A 14,347-nucleotide genomic window follows, 5' to 3' on the forward strand; every position below is an offset into this window, starting at 1 on the left:
GTAACAAAAGGATGGGTCTGGGAGCTTTCTTTATGACTTCTAGCCGTTCCATTCTGTCACTGTATTCTGAATCTATGTCACTGTCCAGGACTAATACTCATTTCACCAAATTCAGTCTCTCACAGGCAGATAAACCCAGTATTGACTGTTCATTCTTTGGCACCACCACAAATGAAAGTGTGTGCACAATATTTTTGTGTGATACTTTTGCCACACACGTTCCTTTAACTGGAATGTCTGCACCTGAATATGCAGTCACTTTTATATTTGTCTTACATGTAACTTTGTCTTATATGTAACTTTGGTGTTGGCTTTAATGCATTAAACTCAGATTCTGCAAGAACACTTACTTGTGCTCCAATATCAAGTTTAAACCGAATATTGTTTTGGTTCACTTGCACTGGAATAGTCCAGTCATTCTTACTTTGTTTGTTTTCACAAAGCACATCTATATAAAACTCCTCAAGTTCATTTTCAAGCACTGCATTTACTTGTTTTATTTTCTTTCTACTTCTGCAACAGCGTGAAAAATGATTACTGTTACCACAGTCGTTGCACATTTTCCCATATGCTGGACACTGTTTTGGTCGATACTGTCCCCCACAGCTATCACATAGCTTTTTTTCTCTCAGATGACGTCTTGCCTTCTGTCGCTTTTGTTTTTGTTTTATTATTACTTCTAATATGTTCGTGCTTACTCACATCATGTACGTTGCAGTCCTCAACGAAAAGTTCTTTAGCCTGTGCCATCACGGCTTCCGAAGTTTTGCTGAGCATCAAGGCCTTTTCCAAATCTAAATCTTGTTCTCTTAACAGTCTTTCTCTCAGACCATTATCCTGAATGCCACAAACAATTCTGTCTTTAATGAGAGAGTCTGTCAATTCGGCAAACTCGCATGTTTTGCTCTGGTGTCTCAATTTAGTAACATATTGATCAATTGTTTCACCAGCACTCTGTGCACATGTAAAAAATTTATGCCTTTCATGGGTCAAATTACGTTTCAGTATACAAAATGCTTCAAATTTGTCCATTATCGATTCCAATTTTAAATTATCTCCATCTTCAAAAGTAAAGTGATTATATACCTCAACTGTGTTGTCACCTATAATGTAGAGTTATAGCGCAGCTTTAGTTTTTTCCTGTTTTCTATCAGCTTCGATCGCCGGTAAATATATTTCAAAACACTGCTTGAATTTTCTCCAGTTCTCAGCTACGTTCCCAGTCGGCTGAAGTGTCGGTGGAGGTTGCAAACCTTCCATTTTTAAAACTGTTAGCAAACACCAAAACAGTTCTAATTCTTTTTTCTTCGATTATCTTCACTTCTCCCATTTTAGTGAACGTATTATTCTTCCCGGCCGACTTCTGACACTATGTTGTGTTCTTTATATTTATACATACTGTGGGTTAACAATAAAGAATCATATTCTGTAAGAATTAGAACCTTCATTTACAGCAACAAAACCAAACCACGTTTTTAACAAGCCATGTTCCAGATCATGCTATCATTTCTGCGCATGCTCAGAAATCTTTCCAATCACGTTCTGACACATCATATCACCACACCCCTGAGAGGGCGATTTCCGCTTGACATCTTACTAAAAACAACAGTCGTGAATTGGGCATAAAGGCGGGTCTCCATCCACAAATCTGCATCCACTGCTCTAGTTTACAGTGCACCTCTTGTCTCCAAACACTTTTTCAAAACCGTGGTAAAGGGTATTATAATTGCCCATCTCCCTGCCACAACACCACCACACCAAATCAATCTAGCAAAGTGCCAGGAACGACAACCATAGAACAGTACAAATTAACCGGATTGTTACAGGCGAGGGGGTTAGACTCTCACTTCTCCCACTTGTCACCAGATCCTGGAATTGATCATTTCCTTCTGAAGTACCACACCTTCTATTAAATCCTCTTTGAGAATGTTCAAGAGTCGTATACAGTGAGACACCACCCACAGTCAGAAACGCCTCTTCTAAAAGCCCAGATCTTGCACAGAATCCAGCTGCTTGAGACAACAGGTCCTATAGTTGATCATTAACCCAACTTCAAGGTTGAAATTATATTCGGCCCTATCGAAAAGGAAACAAGCCGTGATAAACATATTTGTTTGTTAGATGCACGACTTGTCTCATGTCACCAAGTGGTCAGAAATATCCGCATTAGTTTTAAAGACAACGCCGCCAGAATATTCAGGCAGCCAGTTTTAGTAATGAACGTTCAAATAATTAGCAGAAATGAAACAGTTTGTCGAAATGAAACAGAAATAACTTAGACCAAAATAGTGCAAAGCATAATACATGCAGAAAAAATGCGATTCTGGGATTTCGAAAGGACATGCATTGTCCGCGACATCACGCAAGATACTACATTATGCGTGTTTTTTTTTCTAACGGGTACTTAATTCGCAATTAAACATTTTGCTAATGCTGTTGAAACAGCGAATGTCACGTTTGATTTATCTCGAATAACAAAATCATGTCAGATGTCACAGAGCGGCTGATTTGAGTAGGTAAATTTACACGTTCTCCATGGGCATGCGCCACGATGGACTTTCTCTTAGCTTCACTTGTGTTCTTTTAAAAATTTAATTCTTCCATTAGGAAATGCTTCCACTGTTCCGCAGACCGCACCATTAATCTCAATCGATTTACAAACTGCATTTTATGTAAGACTCTAGTGATTTTATAGTCTCCGCCTTTTATGATGACAATGCGATCTTTACCTTGCATAAGGGATAAATTGCGCCGAAAGATGTACTTTAGTGTAGAGTCAGACTGATCCTGTTAGATATTGAGATGCTAATTCAGATACTATGCTTTATAACTTTCTTTGAAATTAACATTTTCTACATCTGGTTGATAATGTGTGCATGATGAAACGCGTCCTGCATAGACTTTACTATCCGTATTTCCCCATTGACAAGGGTGAATGCGTGATCACCTCCTTCTTCCTCTTAATATTTCTTGAAACACAGTGTGTTGAAAAAGCCTTCAGTATGTTTCTAAAAACAAAATGGTACTGATATTGAAAGAAAATGTATCAGCCATTGTTATTATTTAAAGTCTACAAGTTGTTTGTCTCTATGACAATCGCTCCAGAAGGTGGCGGGTGCAATAAAATCTGCGGATTGATATTTAAAGACAATCCCTACCAATGTCACCGGCTACTGATATCTGATAGAAAGTAATTAACAGGCGTTTAGCATATACACGTCCCTCAGTTAAATGCTCAGAAAAGATTGATTCCATCGTTTGACTCGAAGATCGTTATCCATGAAGACTTAACTTTATTAATCGTGTCATCATTAGCCGAAATGGCCCGCATCAGTCCGCTCTCGAACAATATTTCACGACTTGACAAATTAGTTTTATTCTCAGTTGCATGTCTCCATCTCTCCCTTCTCTCCTTCTAACTTCTGTCATGCGTCCGTTCATTGTTAATCAATTTCCTTCGTAAGACATTCACGCCAGCTCTGCATCCAACAAAATGGCAATGCCCCGGTGTATATTTCAGTATAATTGCCCAATAATCAGCAACTTTGTCAAATCTGTGCGACATGTTGCCGAATCGCTTTCAATGGAGATATAAAAAAATTAGATAAATAAATTTTATATATATATATATATAATTATATTTTAAAAGGTCTTACAGGAGATTGTAAAATAAACCTCACATTACTGTCAGTGTGATAAAATAAATTAATATTACTTCAAAGACAAGCATAAATCAGGGTCCGTGTGGTTAAATAATATACGAGAAAGACAAATCGGAACGGGGTCATTCGCAATTTGTAGTTTAGAATTTTTAAGGCCGAAACTGATGCATTTCCAAGACCCCCTTTCCTGCAGTCACTCTAAATGCATAATAGTAATTCAAAGACTAATTATACGGTATTCCTAAATATGTTGTCTAGATTTATTAGTCTGAAATAATAGTGGTTCCGAACTTTGGACTGGAGATTTCTAAAGTACCGCAAATATTGTTGAGCACTGCACAACAGGGTGAATCTTGGAATTGATGAACAAATCAGAAAGAATCAAACAGCTTAATTCACGCTTGTAATTGTGGGGGGTGTGTATGCCTGTGTCTAGGAGATAAGGTTATACGCTGTCGAGATGAATGGCCGGTCTCGTTGACAGAGAGCAGTGGATGCGAAATGCAAGTTAAGTGCAAACTGGACAATCAATATTATAAAAAAGATCAGTGAATATCATGGAAAGAATTCTTAACCTGGGTGAATCTCAATGCCCGAATTCCAATACAGATGGTCGGCGAACAATAAAAATGCAAATTGGAAGTCGGGGAGCAGATTTTGAATAATTACATCGGTTTCGTGTACCCGAAAATGAAGGTGCAGAGTAGAATCGCAAAGCAACATCATTTCCGGTGTACAAAATATTTAGATGTTCGTTTATTGACCCCTGGGCAGATAACCCATAAATGAAATATTTTAATTTTTTTTTAAAAATGCGATTACGTCTAGCGAATCACCCCAGATGTTATGCGACGTTAATGTCAATATAGAACAGATGCAAGATAGAACAGATGCAAGAAGTTACATGATTAGCTAGCCTTGCGCTTCTGTAGATGCGCTGCTAACTGCATGGAAAAGACGGAAAGATTTCTTAAGACTAAATAAGGACTAAATCGCAGTTTCATATCCGTTAACTTGCTGTCTGTCTCGCTATCGTTCCCACCTTTACCGAAATGCGTATTTCGTTGTTACTGAATCTCTCGGCATTTTCGTGGCGCCTCATCGATTAAGCGATTCGCATTCCAGATTAGATCACTGATCACAGCGTGCAATGGACTCCTCGTCAGACCGTCTGACCTTATCGACTCCAGTAGGAAAACTAAAGGCTGTTCACTTTTCCAAACAGTGAATAACAGATTATTACGGTTAATAATTAAGTAATCATTAATGGAAACACACTTCTTTGAATAACCAGTCCGCAAACTCGCCTCCGAATGCAATGCGCTTACATCCCGCACAGAAACGAACAAACCTCTTTTTTGGCTTAGTCTTGGGAGGTGTGATATTATTATTGGCTTACTTTCTTGTTATGCTCCACGTTATCTGCTCGGTTCAAACTACTTTTCACTGACTTAGTTTTCAACGCAACCAGAATCCACGAGACGACCAAGCAATGAGAGAAAACTTGGCGAAAATTCGCTGCTGTAAAGAATACCCCACATTAAATTCTTGCGAACTATCACGGTATTTAAAAGTGATAAGGGAGGGGAAAAAACATTAAATTGTAATCGAAAGTGAGGCTTTTGGTTTATCAGCGGTTAGTTCGGAATTATCGCTCCAAAGCTGGTAAAATACTTAGTCGGCAATTTCTACCAAAGCAGAGCCCCAGGAATTGAGAGTGTTTCTCCATGCAAACTATTCAGAAGAACCCAGTCTCATCCCACTTTCAACTGATTGGGTGTGTGTGTGGGGGGGGGAGGGGGGATACATGTTGTTTTTCGTTCCTCCAGGATCTTGCTCGATTTACTGTTTCCGAAGCCCCCGAACTGTGAGCATGGTGCGTTCCAAGCTGCGCCGTCGGGTTTCTCCGCCAGGTGTCGCCATCTGAGCGACTCACCGTCCCCGTTCCAGTGAAGTGCGTCCAAGTGCCGTTCAGTACCAGTCTGACCTACAAAAATCCTACACATAAAACTAAATCTGCTGAGATATCTTAGGAGCTATATGTTTGCTCACCCTTTCTCACTTGTTCAAAAAACTCAACTTTTAGTACATAACGTACTCCTATCGGAAATATTGCTAAATGTTTCCCAAAGCTAATAGCCATTCATTAATAACAAGTTTATTAATCGATTACGGTGGTGCTGCTGCAGGTGACAGATTTGCAGTTTATGTAACTCCACAAACTAATTTAAAGACGATTTTTGAGTAAAGCCCTCTGCTTTTGAAGACTTCTGGATTTTAGCTTGTGTTAGCTATTTCGATGTTGATAAGTGTTTACTTCATTGAAAATATGCCCTGGTCGTGTGGAACTGTGAACTGTGATATCATCCATGACAAGAGCACAGGCTACAGACCAATTGACTGTACCTGAAATCAGAGTCCCCGAGACCTGATCCAATATCTCGGGGGTGTATAGAACAAAATTTGAGGAGTGAAAGACTTCGTTTCAAATCATATCTCCACATTAAACATATGAGTGCAAACAGAAACAGGTGAATTGATTATGGGGAGCAAGGACATGGCAAACCAATTGAATAATTACTTTGGTTCTGTCTTCACTAAGGAGGACATAAATAATCTTCCAGAAATAGTAAGGGACAGAGGGTCCAGTGAGATGGAGGAACTGAGCGAAATACATGTTAGTAGGGAAGTGGTGTTAGGTAAATTGAAGGGATTGAAGGCAGATAAATCCCCAGGGCCAGATGGTCTGCATCCCAGAGTGCTTAAGGAAGTGGCCCAAGAAATAGTGGATGCATTAGTGATAATTTTTCAAAACTCGTTAGATTCTGGACTAGTTCCTGAGGATTGGAGGGTGGCTAATGTAACCCCACTTTTTAAAAAAGGAGGGAGAGAGAAACCGGGGAATTATAGGCCGGTTAGCCTAACGTCGGTGGTGGGGAAACTGCTGGAGTCAGTTATCAAGGATGTGATAACAGCACATTTGGAAAGCGGTGAAATCATCGGACAAAGTCAGCATGGATTTGTGAAAGGAAAATCATGTCTGACGAATCTCATAGAATTTTTTGAGGATGTAACTAGTAGAGTGGATAGGGGAGAACCAGTGGATGTGGTATATTTGGATTTTCAAAAGGCTTTTGACAAGGTCCCACATAGGAGATTAGTGTGCAAACTTAAAGCACACGGTATTGGGGGTAAGGTATTGGTGTGGGTGGAGAATTGGTTAGCAGACAGGAAGCAAAGAGTGGGAATAAACGGGACCTTTTCAGAATGGCAGGCGGTGACTAGTGGGGTACCGCAAGGCTCAGTGCTGGGACCCCAGTTGTTTACAATATATATTAATGACTTGGATGAGGGAATTAAATGCAGCATCTCCAAGTTTGCGGATGACACGAAGCTGGGTGGCAGTGTTAGCAGTGAGGAGGATGCTAAGAGGATGCAGGGTGACTTGGATAGGTTGGGTGAGTGGGCAAACTCATGGCAGATGCAATTTAATGTGGATAAATGTGAAGTTATCCACTTTGGTGGCAAAAATAGGAAAACAGATTATTATCTGAATGGTGGCCGATTAGGAAAAGGGGAGGTGCAACGAGACCTGGGTGTCATTATACACCAGTCATTGAAAGTGGGCATGCAGGTACAGCAGGCGGTGAAAAAGGCGAACGGTATGCTGGCATTTATAGCGAGAGGATTCGAGTACAGGAGCAGGGAGGTACTACTGCAGTTGTACAAGGCCTTGGTGAGACCACACCTGGAGTATTGTGTGCAGTTTTGGTCCCCTAATCTGAGGAAAGACATCTTTGCCATAGAGGGAGTACAAAGAAGGTTCACCAGATTGATTCCTGGGATGGCAGGTCTTTCATATGAAGAAAGACTGGATGAACTGGGCTTGTACTCGTTGGAATTTAGAAGATTGAGGGGGGATCTGATTGAAACGTATAAGATCCTAAAGGGATTGGACAGGCTAGATGCAGGAAGATTGTTCCCGATGTTGGGGAGGTCTAGAACGAGGGGTCACAGTTTGAGGATAGAGGGGAAGCCTTTTAGGACCGAGGTTAGGAAAAACTTCTTCACACAGAGAGTGGTGAATCTGTGGAATTCTCTGCCACAGCAAACTGTTGAGGCCAGTTCATTAGCTATGTTTAAAAGGAAGTTAGATATGGCCCTTGTGGCTACAGGGGTCAGGGGGTATGGAGGGAAGGCTGGGTTCTGAGTTGGATGATCAGCCATGATCATAATAAATGGCGGTGCAGGCTCGAAGGGCCGAATGGCCTACTCCTGCACCTATTTTCTATGTTTCTATGTTTCTATATGAGGAAAATACAAACATAATAAGATTTCATCCTTTTGTTATTAGATTCAATTAAATCTTTATTTATAATAGTCAAAATATTATTCCGAAATAAATATTTATATGCTTCAGTAATAAATTTATTTTTGTTTAAGCTTCGTTATTTATGTTATGCATGGAAAGTATATAAGATAACGACTGGATGGACAGCTGGGTTATGTTGAGCCTGCACTATATACTTCTATCTTGTGTCGTTCGTTTTAAAAGACATTGTTTAACTAAAACATTATGCAGCTCTACATTAAAGTATCTTCCATAGATAGGAATTACAAATCGTATTCAGATTTTCTCCAAAATTTATCACTCACATCAGAATACCTTGGTATCTTACCAAAGGAAACTAGAATCTAGACAAGTCCCCTTGACACGCACATACGCTCATTGAATGCAGTTTTTTTTTTATCAAATAAAGCCCAAGACTTCCACTCAAGTTTATATCAGTATAATACATTTTCTACCAACTACTAATTTGTTTAACAGCAAACTTATGCTGCTGTGTGTATAATAGTATTTATTAACTGAATGGGATATCACTAACGCCATTTTCCAGCAAAAATATATAACCAATACCACAAAAATGTGTAAAAATTTTATTTGAAATATCTGGGTCTGTCGGAATATAGCATTTGTTCTCTTTAACTATAGAAATACTGATTTATCCTTTATCAATTCTACTGTCTTTGATAAAACAAACGATGTCCAAGAATCGATAAATGATCTCCTGTACTGAAATGGTGATGTTCCTCGGCGAGCTGGGGGTGGGTTAGTGTCTAATATATTCAGTTCATTTCCACATTTTATACTTCATTGCTAGCGAATAATTATAAAATCGACATAGGGGTCTACACGGCACCCAGAGTAGTTAATCACTCAAGTATTTACGCTGCGTTTTATTTTTCTGAACGCATCAACTCTCCATCGCTAACGGAAGCGGGTGGAAAGGCGAATTCCTCGCTGTCGTTCTGGACACACCGCTGTCACAAAGGAGAAATATTGAGTATTGATAATTCTCCATAAACTACTGAATCTAACTAAACTGGATTTAAGGGGAAAAGACAGATCAAGCATATATTACCATCACATTACTTCACGTCCGAATTTATGCCCAAGATTTAGTTTTATTTCGAAAAATCAGTTCGTTTGCAACACAGAACGGAAGATTTATAATATTAAAGTAACTATTAATTCGAAGCAGTTGCGTTGTGTCCCATAATTATGTTAAAATAAACTTCACAGATTACTTGACCTTATCAGAAGCATTTTACTTGTGAATGGTTGGACCATGACACGCGTTCGGCATCTGTCGCCAGTATGCTGCTACTGCATTTACCTTTTGTTTAATTAAAAATAATTTAATCTATACATTCTCTGGAAAGTGTATGTTACCCAATTAACATATTAACGCAAGCACCGCAAGTTGGCTTTTAGCGGGATATTTCAGGTCAAGGCAATCTTTAAAAAAATCCGATCATTAGATTAGTTTAACAAACCAAGTCGCCGACAGATGTTTTTTTTTCCAAGGTCTAAATAAGGGCTCCCTTGGACTTTGGACCATTTCTTATATGCTATTGTAGTTTTAAACCTTTTTCCCCTCTCGTAGGTTTCATTGAATATGTAAATATATGTAAGGGCGGGCTTGTTCTATCGACCAATTAAAAGAGAGAGACTGGTCAAGTGTTCATTACGTCACGACAATTGGGGCCAATCAGCCAAAGCCTGTCTTGCTTCGCCCCAGCCACTTTGATTGACAGCTGGAAAGTTTTTTTGCACTTTCTCTCCAGACAGCGCGGCTAGAAAGCGGCTGAAGTGATGAGAGGGTTTTATTGCCTCACGCTGGGGCGGGAAGGCGACAGCTCAATATGTCTTTAGCCCGCCGTTGTTAAAAAGTCCAAAATAATGTCTCAAAAATCCTCAGAACAAGAACTAACCCAACACCATTTGTTTTAATCATTCTGTTTACCTTTTATTTTGGAACAAAACACAAATATTTGCCTCAAGTAAAAAGGATCAGAGGAAAAATAATCTGGATATTTTGTTTTGAGGGACTGATCGGAATTAGAAGTGAAGCAAGCTGCTGTTGTTGCTCTGTCTCTTGCTTGTCCCTTTCTTGTGAGAAGTTGAGACTGAAAGTGACCACTTTTCGGTAATGTTAGCGGTTGGACAGATGGACGGGAGCCGGCAGAGCGCGTTCGTGCTGAGCAGCCCACCGTTAGCGGCCCTGCATTCAATGACCGAGATGAAGAACCCCTTGTACCCTTACTCCATGCAGCCCGGAGCTGGGACGGGGGCTGGGGCGTCATCAACTTCATCGTCCCCTAGCCCACCAGGTATTATCAGTGCAGCTACCACCGCGGCGGCGGCGGCAGCGGCGGCGGGGCTCAAGTGCACGTCCAGTCTGCCCGGTTTCATGACACAGCAATTGTCCTCCGCCACTCCTCACGGCATAAACGATATCCTGAACCGTCCGGTGATGGTGCCGGGCGGGGGAGGAGGAGGAGGCGGCGGTGGCGGAGGAGGAGGTGGAGGAGGTGGTGGAGGAGGAGGGGTCGCTTCCTCTTTGCTTTCAGGAATCCCGCGATTTAACACCAGCCTGAGTCCCCCGCCACCAGGCATGTACTTCAGCCCGGCGGCGGCGGCAGCGGCAGCGGCGGCGGCGGCAGCTGTGGCCCGTTACCCCAAACCGCTGGCCGAGTTGCCGGGGAGGACGCCTATCTTCTGGCCTGGAGTTATGCAGAGTCCGCCGTGGAGGGAAGCCAGACTGGGCTGTTCACCCCGTAAGTAAAAGCTTTCTGTTCCCCCCCCTCTTTATGCGGTCATCGAGAAGTACCTACTGCACAACTCGATGAATTATTTCGTTTGTCTTGTGTTCGGTTCATACAATTTGCTATTTTAAGCTTTGGACTATTGTAAATGAATTTTTCATTCAAATCAAGCGTTATAATTCAACACCTTTGTGATATTTTAACAGACACGTTCTGGGGGCAAATTAATAGTTTTTAGATTAGATAAAATCTACCGCTCAGCATAGAGTTGATGCGTTATCAAATTAAAACTGCCTAAAACAAGTATACCTAATACCTCAGATAGACCATAAATTATTCCATATACTAAAAGAAGTGTCTTCCTTCTAAAGATTTTTGTGCCTAACGAGGCGTTGCTCTGCCTGGTTCGCTTCAATAGAAATATTGTTTGTGTTTCTATTTGGTATTATATATGCAGATACTGTATATCGTACACTACCACGTGTCAACTTCTTCAAATTTGCATGGTGTTGCTGTAATCATTCTCAGTTTATTTTATAGATAATTAGCGATTAAATGTTTAGTGCTTTCTTTAACATTTACAGTACTATCTAATTTCAGATCAGGGCGCCATGCTGATTGACAAAGACGGAAAGAGAAAACACACCAGGCCTACATTTTCGGGACAACAAATTTTTGCATTGGAAAAAACTTTTGAACAAACTAAATATTTAGCAGGGCCTGAAAGGGCGAGACTGGCGTATTCACTGGGAATGACGGAGAGTCAAGTCAAGGTAAGATGGTTCTTAAAATTGTTTCTGCACCGGTTTAAAATGCAGCAAAGTTTAAGATATTTCCAAGAACTGACGCGCCAAATGGGAAACATGTCCTATTTTAATGCGAAATGAAATAAATTCACAAAAGATCAATTTTCTCTAAGAGATTAGGAAAATATACACGTAAAATAAAGAAATTAAAATAAATTATTTACGAATTCATTACATTTTACGAAATGAGATGATGCAGACTTCTTCAGATTCAAAGTGGTCATTCATTAGGATATTTTTCTTTACCGTATATATTTTCATTTGGCATCTACCTTTCGAAAACAAATTGTGTTTTAAATTTATAGCAAAAAGCAACACGCTATACACTGTCATTTTCGTTCAGTTTAGACGTCTGATCTTGCCTGTTGTATTTCGAATGTGCTGCGCTTTATTTGCCGAGGGTGGCAAATTATTTCGTTGTTTTTTTTCATATTGGCCGCATTCGACATGATCTTAAGATATGAGATTGAAGTTAATCTGTTTCGGAACTTGTGGCGGAATTGTTCGTCCCTGTATTTCCCCCCCCCCCCCCAAGATGACCAGTTTTCGGAGAAAGTGTTTCTATCAGCCCAGTAATTAATTTTAAGTTACTGACGGCATAACTAAATATTTACCTTACGAAAACAGAGGAAAACGACCGTGCATTTATGATGTTACCAATTCTAACCCATCCCCCTGTTAAATAAATGACATGTTCATTTGCGCGCTTTATTGCTAGAATATAAATTAATTTTAAGGCGTATAAAGTGAGTTAAGATTAACCAGCCGCAGTGTTTAATTTTGCTCTCCGCTAGCAATATGGTTTGTAGCATGTAGTCCTACTAGACAGGCTTAGAATGGAGAACGGGCAATATTCTAAAGCACGCATGAATACAATTACTAAGGATGACATATTTTAATATATAATAACGTGATTAAATGTACACCGGGACGCGTAATGGCTGCAAAGATCGTGGTCGATTAATGGCGTTATATTGGCGCTGATGCGAGAAGGGGGTTTGCATGCTTAGCAACAGACAAGTGACAGTGTAACTGAACAGCAAGCGATGGAGGACATTCTGAAGCTGGAAGATGCGGCTTCACTGACCTTCCGTTTCTCGTTTCTCAAATTACACCCGAGTAAATTCCGCTCTCGTCATTCGCTGCAGATGTCAAAATTGCCGACCTTAATCTTAGAACGAAAAGGAAAGTGGTAAATATTTTTGACAGGGGTTGTGCTACTTGGAGGTGTCCGCTTTCACTGCTGGTAGTCTTCAATGAGCGAGGCGTGAAAGCGAATAATGGTGGGTGATCTTTGTTAAATAGGGGGGAAAAAACTTTTTCTTCACAAACCCACCCTGCATTCCTTTAGTGGCTGACAACTGTGGACTGGCCTTCTTTTCCTTTCAGGTCTGGTTTCAGAACAGGCGGACGAAGTGGAGGAAGAAGCACGCGGCAGAGATGGCAACAGCCAAGAAGAAACAGGACTCGGAGACAGAGAGATTAAAGGGCACCTCGGAGAACGACGATGACGACGATGAGTACAACAAACCCCTGGATCCCAATTCCGACGACGAAAAGATTTCCCAGTTACTAAAGAAACACAAACCCACTACATTGCACGTCCATACAAGTGAAAACGAGAGTTCCTAAGAGACGGATATTTCTGATCCCACAGAATTTAGCACTAATATCTCTCCCTACACCACTCTCTCTGTACATTTTCAGAGATGTATATATTTTTATAGTCTATATAAGTTATGGAAAGATCTGTAAGCTCCGGCACTAAATGTCATGGCTCTACACATAAGGACAGAGCGCATTTGATCTCCAACAACGGGCACTGTGGTTGGTGGAACATTTTTATACCTAGATAGGTGTACAGTAATATATTCAGATCAGAGCCTGGGCAGGTCAGTTGTGGGTGGAGAGAGGAAGTATTGGGAGCTCCGCGACTTGTAAATAACTCATGTATTAAATATCGAACAGAAGAAAATAACTGTGAATATTTATGTGTAAAATACATTTTGTATAAGGAAATATCCGTTTAAATTAGCGCTTGATTTTTACTGTATAGATTTCGTTTCGATTTTCGTGTTTGGAATCTTGTGGAGTCTGAATGCAAGTGTTGCCAGGATTTGTCTTTGTGAATTAAAAAATAAGATATTTTTAATTCGTTAGCGTTTAATAAATATTATAATTCTAATAAGTTTGCTTTTCAGCAGCTTTCGCGAATTCTATTTACAAATGAAGCTTTGTGCAGGAGGGTATTAACACTTGATCCACATCCTATTTATCTCCTGTAAGTTGTAATCTTCTTCAAATGCATTTCATAACCGGTTTACTAACGGTGCTGAAATTGCGATGATTTCCACCGCATCCCTACGGTGAGACGAGATATTTTAAAATGTCTATTCTAAGGCCGCATTGAAGGGCATTAAATTTACAATGGACTCCATCCCCGAATTGCCCGGGGATCTTGATTCAGTGACCAAGTAATGGTTAATGAAATCAGACCTTTTGTACTGAATTTAAGTGTCATTTGGAGATTTGGCTGGTGGAACTCGTCTGGTATTTCTGGGGATTGGAAATTCAAGTGGTGCACCTTAAGAACAAAGTATGACGGAGGGTCATTAAAATTTCGAGCGGCTCCTTTCTGGTTAAGTAAGCATATTATTCAGTTTGGACTCTCCGCGCTTGATTGCGCTGGATTTATATAATTCAGCCAGCTGGATAAAGAGGCACTTTCGGTTTAATTCTGAAATACAAATATTTAATAGACGGATTTGC

General features: G+C 40.3%; 1 protein-coding gene across 2 annotated transcripts; it reads left to right on the forward strand.

Moving 5' to 3' along the window:
* Positions 1–10,156: 10,156 nt before the first annotated feature.
* nkx6.1 (NK6 homeobox 1) lies at positions 10,157–13,224 on the forward strand. Of its 2 annotated transcripts, none has more exons than XM_063045088.1 (5): positions 10,157–10,305; positions 10,405–10,508; positions 10,578–10,784; positions 11,373–11,545; positions 12,968–13,224. In XM_063045088.1, the coding sequence occupies exons 1-5, from the start codon at positions 10,157–10,159 to the stop codon at positions 13,208–13,210; spliced, it is 876 nt and encodes a 291-aa protein (XP_062901158.1). In that variant the 3' UTR covers positions 13,211–13,224. The 2 variants fall into 2 exon arrangements, with proteins under 2 accessions (XP_062901158.1, XP_062901157.1); XM_063045087.1 differs by having other exon boundaries at positions 10,405–10,490; positions 10,554–10,784.
* Positions 13,225–14,347: the final 1,123 nt, after the last annotated feature.

Source organism: Mobula hypostoma, chromosome 4 (assembly GCF_963921235.1).
Source record: "Mobula hypostoma chromosome 4, sMobHyp1.1, whole genome shotgun sequence".
NCBI lineage: Eukaryota > Metazoa > Chordata > Chondrichthyes > Myliobatiformes > Myliobatidae > Mobula > Mobula hypostoma.

Bases quoted from the DNA above. Each gene is read 5' to 3' on its own strand.
- nkx6.1 (XM_063045087.1), top strand. From the start codon at position 10,157: ATGTTAGCGGTTGGACAGATGGACGGGAGCCGGCAGAGCGCGTTCGTG. The intron at 10,491-10,553 runs GCGGGGGAGGAG...GTGGAGGAGGAG, and splicing joins CCGTCCGGTGATGGTGCCGG to GGGTCGCTTCCTCTTTGCTT. The intron at 11,546-12,967 runs GTAAGATGGTTC...TTTTCCTTTCAG, and splicing joins TGACGGAGAGTCAAGTCAAG to GTCTGGTTTCAGAACAGGCG.